The 10170-nt window shown below is 41.7% G+C and overlaps 1 protein-coding gene across 1 annotated transcript; it reads left to right on the top strand.

Moving 5' to 3' along the window:
- Positions 1-9430: 9430 nt before the first annotated feature.
- LOC139173102 (cortexin domain-containing 1 protein-like) lies at positions 9431-9610 on the top strand. Its single transcript, XM_070762650.1, has one exon. The coding sequence runs from the start codon at positions 9431-9433 to the stop codon at positions 9608-9610; it is 180 nt and encodes a 59-aa protein (XP_070618751.1).
- Positions 9611-10170: the final 560 nt, after the last annotated feature.

Genomic DNA, 10170 nt, shown 5'->3' with positions numbered 1-10170 from the left:
TCGCGCCCAAAAGAGCTGTGCTGCGTCTGAGCCAATCAGACGCGTCCTATTCTTTTCAATCTGCCTGGTAACAGCATTCACCTCAGGCAACTATTTACATGGTAATATATACAGACTCAACAATTATCATTATCATTATCATTATCATTATCATCATCATCATCATCATCATCATCATCATCATTATCATTATTATTATTATTATTAGATTTGTATGCCGCCCTTCTCAAGATATTTAAAAACATTGGACATTTGTGCAGTAAATCTATTTTCCATTTCTTACTGTGCTCACAATCCATAACATAGCTATTTTTAATGTATATCCATTCAAGGATTAAAAGGGGTGTTGGTCTTCACCTGATCTGCCTCCTCTCGTAGGGTGGAGCCAACATCCAAGTAGGGGATGTCGCTGCCCAGCCAGTCGGCCAATGAGGACTGAGTCTGCTTTAGTTTTTACCTCTGCCTGTGCCACCATCACCCCTGTGTAAGTGGTCTGCCGTTGTTCCAGATTCTCCTAACATTGCAAATTTCTCATGGCATCAAAATGGCAAGTAGCGATGGGTGGTGCAGCAGGTAGAGTGCAGTACTGCAGGCCAATGAAGCTAATGTATCTTTGGATATTTGTAGGTCAGCGGTTCAAATCTCACCACCGGCTGAAGGTTGACTCAGCCTTCCATCCTTCCGAGGGGGGTCAAATGAGGACCCAGATTGTGGGGGCAATATGCTGGCTCTGTTAAAATGTCCTGTTGCTAATACAGTATGTTGTAAACCGCCCTGAGTCTAAGGAGAAGGGTGGCATAAAAATCAAATAAATCTCACGCTACTAATCAGAGCTTGCAAAACATTCGCCAGACCCATCCTAGAATATAGCTCATCTGTTTGGAACCCATACCACATTTCTGACATTAACACCGCGAAAATGTCCAAAGATACTTCACCAGAAGAGCCCTTCACTCCTCTACCCAAAACAGAATTCCCAACGAAACTAGACTTACAATCCTGGGTTTTGAAAGCTTAGAATTACGACTAAGTATTGCCCACAAGATCATATGCTGCAATGTCCTGCCTATCAAAGACGGCTTCAGCCACAACAACACAAGAGCACACAACAGATTCAAGCTTAATATTAACCGCTCCAATCTTGACTGTAAAAAATACAACTGTAGTAATCGAGTTTTTGAAGCGTGGAACTCATTACCGGACTCCATAGTATCATCCCCTAACCCCCAACAGTTTACCCTTAGACTGTCCACGGTTGACCTCTCCAGATTCCTAAGAGGTCAGTAAGGGGCGTACATAAGTGCACTAGAGTGCCTTCCGTCCCCTGTCCTATAGTCTCTCCTATATCTCCTATATCTTCTCTACTAAATCTCTATAAGCTTCATTGTATATTATTCTGTATTGGACAAAATAAACAAACAAACAAAAAAGAAACAAACAAATAAATAAAATAACAAAATAAATTTTATGCCGGCAGGCATGGGGTGCCCTTGAGTGTTAATGTCTAACTCTGGCCGATGTTTTGAATGGCTAGTGCAATTGGATGAATGTTTTTTAGGCAAACGGGAATTTTTTTAGAATTTTTCGAATATTTTTTTTTTATTAGACTTCTTACACCCCTTGTATGTTGTACTTATTTCTGTTGCAAGCCCCCCTGACTCTGTTGAGAAGAGTGGCATAGAGATCTTCATAAATAGTTACTCACTAGTAGAACCGAAGCAGAATTTCTTCTTTTTCTTCGCTTTCTCCTAAAAAAAAAAAGAAGAAGTGTAAGGAGGACACTCATAACATAAAATGTTGTGTGTGTGTGTTTTGAAATACTCCTGGTCGTCAGCGAACCGGTTGCAAAGGGAGTGTGAAGTTGGGAGGGAGGTTTGCTTTAAATTTCTTGGAAAGGCCCATGAAACCAATGAACAATTTATAAATGAGCATTTATTGGACTTTTGCAAAAAGAATTTCTTCCTTCCTTCCTCCCTCCATTTCTCCTTCCTTCCTTCCTTCCTTCCTTCCTTCCTTCCTTCCTTCCTTCCTTCCTTCCAACATTCACAGGCCGGTCACAGACAGCGTGCGGGCCGCATCCCGCCCCCGGGCTGCCCTTTGCCCAGGTCTGCCTTAGAGCTTCAGGTAGAGGAGAATTTTCTCTGCTTCCGCAAGGTACTCTAGTGGGTTTCCTTTTCCTTTCCCCTCTTACCTTGACAGCTCTTTCCTCCTTTGGCTGGGGAGAACAATCACCCTCACCTATCCAGCATGGATTGGAAGAAAAAAGAAGATTGAATTGAATTAGATACTTTATTTGGCCAACTAAGATTAGACATGGCAAAGAATTCGTCCCCAGTGTACAAATTAGAAAATTTTACTTATACACATTTATTGTTGTAATAATAATAATAATAATAATAATAATAATAATAATAATAATTATTATTATTATTATTATTATTATTATTATTATTATTACCATCATCATCATCAACATCATCATTATCATGCCAGACCCATTCTCAAATACAGCTCATCTGTCTGGAACCCACACCACATCTCAGTCATCAACACTCTCGAAAACGTCCAAAGATATTTCACCAGAAGAGCCCTTCACTCCTCCACTCGAAACAGAATATCTACGAAAATAGACTAACTATCCTGGATCTTGAAAGCTTAGAACTGCGGCGCCTAAAACACGATTTAAGTATTGCCCACAAGATCATATGCTGCAATGTCCTTCCGGTCAACGATCACTTCAGCTTCAACAGCAACAACACAAGAGCACGCAACAGATTCAAAATTAATATTAACCGCTCCAAACTTGACTGTAAAAAATATGACTTTAACAATCGAGTTCTCGAAGCGTGGAACTCATTGCCGGACTCAGTGGTGTCAGCCTCCAGCCCCCCACATTTCTCCCTAAGACTCTCCATGATTGACCTCTCCAGGTTCCTAAGAGGTCAGTAAGGGGCATATATAAGTGCACTGATGTGCCTTTCGTCCCCTGTCCAATTGTCTTTCCTTATCTCATATATCATATATTTTCGCTCCTTTCCTTCTACTTCTCTTCTTTCTTACTTTCTATCTTTATATATATTACTTAATGTCTATTCTCTTTCATATGTATTGTATATTGGACAAAGAATAAATAAATAAATAAATAAATCATCATCATCATCATCATCATCATCAATATCATAATCATCATCATTATCATTATTAATTAGATTTTTATGTCACCCTTCTCAAGATATTTAAAAACATTGGACGTTTGTGTAGTAAATCTCTTTTCCATTTCTTATTGTGCTCACAATCCATAACATAGCTATTTTTAATGTATTGTTAATAACAGATCTTATACATCAGTCTTACTTCCGTATCTATTTTTCCTTATCACCAAGAAACATATATCTATATCTCAAACCGGAAGTCCAGTTCCCCCCACCATAGAGTCTCCTCCTAGAGCAGCATCCTATTTCCTCCACCTGTCCTCACCAAAAGCCCTATCAACTGTGAAGCCGACTGGTGACAGTGAGCTGCAGCAGAGGGGTAAAAGAGCCACATACAGCTCCAGAGTGGGTTGCCGACCCTTGTCCTCCCTATTAGACTCTCTCTTCAACTGCATTCACAAGCTTAGCACCAATTAGTCAGCAAGCATCTCAAGCTCCATTTCAATGTAAAATTGCAGTGCCCTGCCAGGCCCTCAAGGGGGCAGTCCTGTCAAGCAGAAAGCAAACTCCGCTAGACTCTTCCTACAGTTGTGGGCTTGGGCAATAGGAAAACCTGTGATAGATTGACCTTTAACCCTTCCTTTCGCCTTAGTCAATGCTATTCAACTGGCAAATTCAGGTTCGCAAAGCAGGAATTTCTCTGCGATTCTCTTGCAGTTCTCTAAACCTGACGTGGCCCATATGGAGGGGAACTACTTCTTTGAGTCATTACAAGTTATCCAGGAACACAACTCGCATATATAGATACATATCACTACTTTAACAGAATATGTAGAGCGGTTTTGTTTCAGAATTCAACTGACAAGATCTGTTAATAACTAGGAAAGTCAGCGTTCTTTAATAGAATTGTACAAGGAACTTCCTCCATCCTTTCTGCGTACACTGATTTGGGCCAGAATTCAACAGAGACGTCTACCACTGGCAGTAACAACAACAAGAGTAACATGTAGTGTATTTTACTAGGATGTGAATGGAATATGAAAACATTTTGGGCCTATTTTTCACTTTAGTTTAGTATTTTTTTTAAAATTATCACTATAATGTATTCTGAAAGAAACCAACCACTAACTGATTATACAAATATATAGAGCCTGGGTGCAATTTGCTGGCTCTGTTATAAAAGTGCTATTGCTAACATGTTGTAAGCTGCCCTTAATCGAAGGAGAAAGGTGGCATAAAAATAAATAAATAAATAAATAAATAAATAAATAAATAAATAAATAAATAAATAAATAAATAAATGCCCTCATCACCTCGAGGTTCGACTACTGTAACGCTCTCTACATGGGGCTACCTTTGAAAAGTGTTCGGAAACTTCAGATCGTGCAGAATGCAGCTGCGAGAGCAATCATGGGCTTCCCAAGGTATGCCCATGTTACACCAACACTCCGCAGTCTGCATTGGTTGCCGATCAATTTCCGGTCACAATTCAAAGTGTTGGTTATGACCTATAAAACCCTTCATGGCATCGGACCAGAATATCTCCGGGACCGCCTTCTGCTGCACGAATCCCAGCAACCGGTTAGGTCCCACAGAGTTGGCCTTCTCCGGATCCCATTGACTAAGCAATGTCGTTTGGCAGGACCCAGGAGAAGAGCCTTCTCTGGGGTGGCCCCGACCCTCTGGAACCAGCTCCCCCCAGATATCAGAGTTGCCCCCACCCTCCTGGCCTTTCGCAAGCTCCTTAAAACCCACCTCTGTCGTCAGGCATGGGGGAATTGAAATTTCCCTTCCCCCTAGGCTTATAGAATGTATACATGGTGTTGTGGTTAGCTCTGGCCCAGCTCCTGCCTCAAGGACTGTGGATGTGGGGGAGACATCCACATGCTGCAGGCCTGTTTTGCCCCCAATGGAATCTGCTGATGAAGGCTACTCTGACTAAGAAGACATGAGTGACAGGGAGGAGGAGAGTGTGGCAGACAGCTCAGATGGAGATCAATTACCTAGCTCCTCCTTGGATTCAGAACAAGAGCTAATGATACAGCCATGCATGCTGAGAGCAATGCATAGGCAACAACAACTGAGAGATTATTATCAAAGAAAATGAGGCCACCTGTGGTTGGGTGGGGCTGTGGTAATTAGTGCGGCTGCTATAAATAGCACCCTGTGGGTTTGGCCATTGTGGAGGTTTATCTGATCGTTGTGTTTCGTGACTGCTTTACTGACTTTGATCTTTTGTGTGCTGATTTTCCCCCGCTTTGAAACTAAACCAGAGCAAAGTGTGTTTCACTTTGTGAAAGAAGGACTGTGAATTGCCTCACAGCTGCAAGCTAAGTATCACAGAACTGATAAGGGACTTGTACAAATTACCAGTTTGTTTGGAGAGCAGTGCTCTTTGCTGTACCAAAAGAGGGCTTAGTTTAAGTGAATTTTAATTATAAAGAACATTGTTTTGAATTTTCAAACGTGCGTGTGTCTGAAATTTATACCTGTGAATTTTTGGGAGGAGTGTACCAGAGAGCCCGACAGAACACATGGTATGCTTGTATGTATGAGTGGTTCTTTCAATTGGGGTTTTTAGATTGTTTTAATATTAGATTTGTTTACATTGTCTTTTTATATTGTTGTTAGCCGACCCGAGTCTTTGGAGAGGGGCGGCATACAAATCTAATAAATACAAATACAAATACAAATAAATACATTTTATGCACAGAAATGCATTCTATTACCTATTCCGTCCAGTCCGCTTTCGCAGAGGAATATGACATTCATGTCATCCACTTCTTTATTTCTCTGCTAAAAAAAAAAAAGAAGTGTAAGGAGGACACTCATAACATAAAATGTTATGTGTGTGTTTGTGTTTGTATTTTGAAATACTCCCAGTCGTTGGCGAAATGGTTGCAAAGGGAGGGTAAGGCTGCGCCCACTCACCCGGATGCCGCCATTTGGCTTCTTTTACCCTCTGCACATGCCCAGAATGCTTTGCACATGAGCAGAGGGTAAAAGACAAAGGAGGGGCTGCATCCAGGTGGGTGGGCGGAGCCTCACGCTCCCTTCACGACCGGCTCTTCGACGACTGACAGACACGTGTGACCCAGGAGCATTTCACGCCTGGTATTTGTGTGTGTGTGTGTGTGTGTGTGTGTGTGTGTGTGTAAAAACAGCGCACACAGGAAGAATACAGTGGTACCTCTACTTAAGAACTTAATTCGTTCCGTGACCAGGTTCTTAATTAGAAAAGTTTGTAAGTAGAAGCAATTCTTCCCACAGGAATCAATGTAAAAGCAAATAATGTGTGGAAACCCACTAGGAATGAAATAAAAAGCTGCGAGATTTTCTAAAGGAATTGCAAGATAATAATACCTGATTCTTCCTTCTCCTCCATGGGAAGCAGCAGGTGAACAAATTCATGTGACGCTTCTCCTATTTGCATGGGGATAAGAAAAAGGATCAGTTACAGCAATAGCACTTGGACTCTAACACTAACCTTTACTCTACCCGAACCCAAAGGAAGGAAGGGAGGAAGGAAGGGAGGGAGGGAGGACAAGAGAGGAAGGAAAGAAGGAAGGAAGGAAGGGAGGGAGGGAGGGAGGAAGGAAGGAAGGGCAAGAGAGGAAGGGAAGGAAGGAAGGAAAGATAGAAAGAAAGAAAAAAGAAAGAAAGGAAAGAAAGGAAGGAAAGAAAGGAAGGAAGGAAGGAAGGAAAGGAAGGAAGGAAGGGAAAGAGAGGAATGGAAGGAAGGAAGGAAGGAAAAAATGAAAGGAAGGAAGGAAGGAAGGAAAGAAGGAAGGAAGGTCAAGAGAGGAAGGGAAGGAAGGAAGGAAAGAAAGAAATAAAGGAAGGAAGGAAGGAAAGAAAGAAGGAAAGAAAGAAAGTAAAGAAAGGAAGGAAAGAAAGGAAGGAAAGACAGAAAAAAGAAAGAAAGAATGAAAGGAAAGAAAGAAAGGAAATAAAGAAAAAGAAAGAAAGAAAGGGAAGGAAGGAAAGAAAGAAAGGAAGGAAGGAAGGAAAGAAAGGAAGGAAAGAAGAAAAAAGAAAGAAAGAAGGAAAGGAAAGAAAGAAAGAAAAAAGAACGGCAAGAAAGGAAAGAAAGAAAAAGAAAGAAAGAAAGAAAGGGAGGAAGGAAAAAATGAAAGAAAGAAAGAAAAGAAAGGAAGGAAGGAAAGAAAGAATGAAAGAAAGAAAGAAAAGAAAGTAAGGAAAGACAGAAAGAAAGAAAGAAAGAAAGAAGGAAGGAAGGAAGGAAGGAAGGAAGGAAGGAAGGAAAGAAAGAAAGAAAGAAAGAAAGAAAGAAAGAAAGAAAGAAAGAAAGGCCCCCTGATGGAAGATGGGGGGGGGAAGCCTTACCGTTCCTTGAGGTCCTTTGATATCCTCCATTTTCTAGGATCTGCAGGAAAAAAGAGAGACAAAACTTCATGTCTTTTGGCCATTGCTCCAGTGCCATCAGTTTTAAAAGGAGAGAGGGCAACCTTAAACACCCACCCACCCAAACACTTCCACACATACACACACACAATTAATTAAGGAATAAACACAGAACATACATACACACACACACACAACTTACTGTTTCAGCAACTGCCTTCAATCCTCAAATGCCCAACTGCGATATTTCAAATCATGGAACTTTGAGGTGTGTTCTAAATTGCACCTGCCATGGCACCAGCCCTGGCTGGAGTGGGTTGAGGCCATAGAGCAGCTATCTGTACAACTGAAGCCCGGGAAATATTATATTTTTACTTTCCTTTAAAAAAAAATAATATTTATTAAATGTTTGAATAAAACATTTGACTAACAAACATATAAACACATGTTGCCCTAATTTTTTTTTCCATTTTTATTTTGTGATTTTGTATTCAACAAGCTTTGCTTATTACTAATGGTTATTAGTAAACATCTACTTTGGTTGGAAATGCACTTTTATCTAAGCACAAGTCAAAGGAATCAAGAGCTTTAAAATATCCCCAGCATCAATAATAAACAGTATAATAATAATTTAAAACATCATCCAACACTGATGTTTTAAGGGGTAACCAGTATATATGCAGCTTTCCTAAAATGGTCAAACATACTAACTCTGCCAATGAGCATCAGAAGAAGCCATAAAAATGAGATGTTTAAAGATCACAGGCTTCCAACGTTGCCCCAATTCGCTTCAAAAATCACCCCCCTAGCCACTTCCTATGCCGTCCCAAATCCCTTCCAAAATCAACCCTCTAGTAGCTTCCCAGGTCCTAACAAAGGCAAATGGAGTGAAGAAAGGGAGCGAGGAGAAGTGATGAATTTTGAAAGGAGAGGTGATTTTGGAAGATTTTGGAAGCAATTTGGGGTGGCGTAGGAAGTAGTTAGAGGGGTGATTTTGGAAGTGATTTGGGGTGGCATAGGAAGCGGCTAGAAGGGTGATCTTGGAAGCAATTGGGGGCATCTTAGTGTCTGGAGGGGTGATTTTGGCAGCAAGATGGGGCGAAGGATGCAGTAGGGAAGGGGAGATTTTGGCAGCAGGATAGGGCGGCTGCCGGGAGCAATGCTCTCTGCCACAACAGCAGCTGAGAGAGAAGCGAGGCTTTGTAAATAGAAAATGGTTCATGACTACAGGCAAAAAGGGCTTGAACACACGGTTCATATCTCGACCGCCTTCTGATGCAAAAATCTCAGCAACCAGTTAGGTCCCACAGAGTGGGTCTTCTCCGGGTTTCATCAACTAAACAATGTCACTTGGCGGGACCCAGGGGAGGATCCTTCTCTGTGGCAGCCCCAGCCCTCTGGAACAAACTCCCCCCAGAGATTAGAATTGCCCCCACCCTCCTTGCCTTTCATATGCTTCTTAAAACCCACCTCTGCCATCAGACATGATCGAAACATTTAAATATGCTAAAGAGTTAAATTAGGTTCAGGGGGAAGTGTTTTTAACAGGAAAGTGAACACAAGAACAAGGGGACACAATTTGAGGTTAGTTGTGGGATAGATCAGAAGCAACATGATAAAATAATATTTTACTGAAAGAGTAGTAGATGCTTGGAATAAACTTCCAGCAGACGTGGAATAAACTTCCAGCAGACATTAAATCCACAGTGACTGAATTGAGACATGCCTGGGATAAACATATATCCATCCTAAGATAAAATACAGGCAATAGTATAAGGTAGACTAGATGGACCACGAGGTCTTTTTCTGCCGTCAGTCTTCTATGTTTCTATTTTTCTTCAATATTGTCACTTCCTGCAGGTAAAAAATCATGGTAGCAGCAGGAATTAACCCTGATGTGGAGAGACACAACAATGGAAGGACCAACTCCCAAACCCGCCTTTGTCGATGTGGATAAAGGATTAACCTTGGCGTGCTTCGTCTTCCTCTGCCTTTTCCTCATCGTCATGATTATCCGCTGTGCCAAAGTGATCATGGACCCTTACAGTGCCATCCCAACCTCCACCTGGGAGGAACAGTACCTGGATGACTGACTAACCCAAGGGCTTGGGGGGAAAGGTGGCCTACAAGCCCTCTGGACCTATGGACCGACCCATGGACTTGGCGCCAGAAAGCACAGATCAAGTGGCCATCTTATCAGGATGAAAGCACTAAACAGGATTCCTCTTCACACCAAGATGCTTCCAGCAATGGAGACGTTTTGAGAGCACATTGGTTACAGTTCTGCCTGCAGAACTACTTGAATTCTTCAATTTGTCCTTCTGATCTGTTGCTACTCTCTCTCTTTCTTTTTCTCTTCCAGGTTTACATGAGAGAGGAACTATGATAGTTCTATTACATCAAGTAGCACAAAATGCTCTTTAGATACTACAACTCAAGCTTTCCCTAGAGCAGTGTTTCCCAACCTTGGCAACTTGAAGAGATCTGGACTTCAACTCCCAGAATTCCCCAGCCAGCGAATGCTGGCTTCAACTCCCAGCAAATGCTGGCTGGGGAATTCTGGGAGTTGAAGTCCAGATCTCTTCAAGTTGCCAAGGTTGGGAAACACTGCCCTAGAGTAATCTGTACTTAGCAACGTTGGCTGCATTTGAAT

This window comes from Erythrolamprus reginae, chromosome 10 (genome assembly GCF_031021105.1).
Source record: "Erythrolamprus reginae isolate rEryReg1 chromosome 10, rEryReg1.hap1, whole genome shotgun sequence".
Lineage (NCBI taxonomy): Eukaryota > Metazoa > Chordata > Lepidosauria > Squamata > Dipsadidae > Erythrolamprus > Erythrolamprus reginae.
The sequence above is the reverse complement of the archived record's forward strand: the minus strand, read 5'-3'. Positions and strand labels throughout refer to the sequence as shown.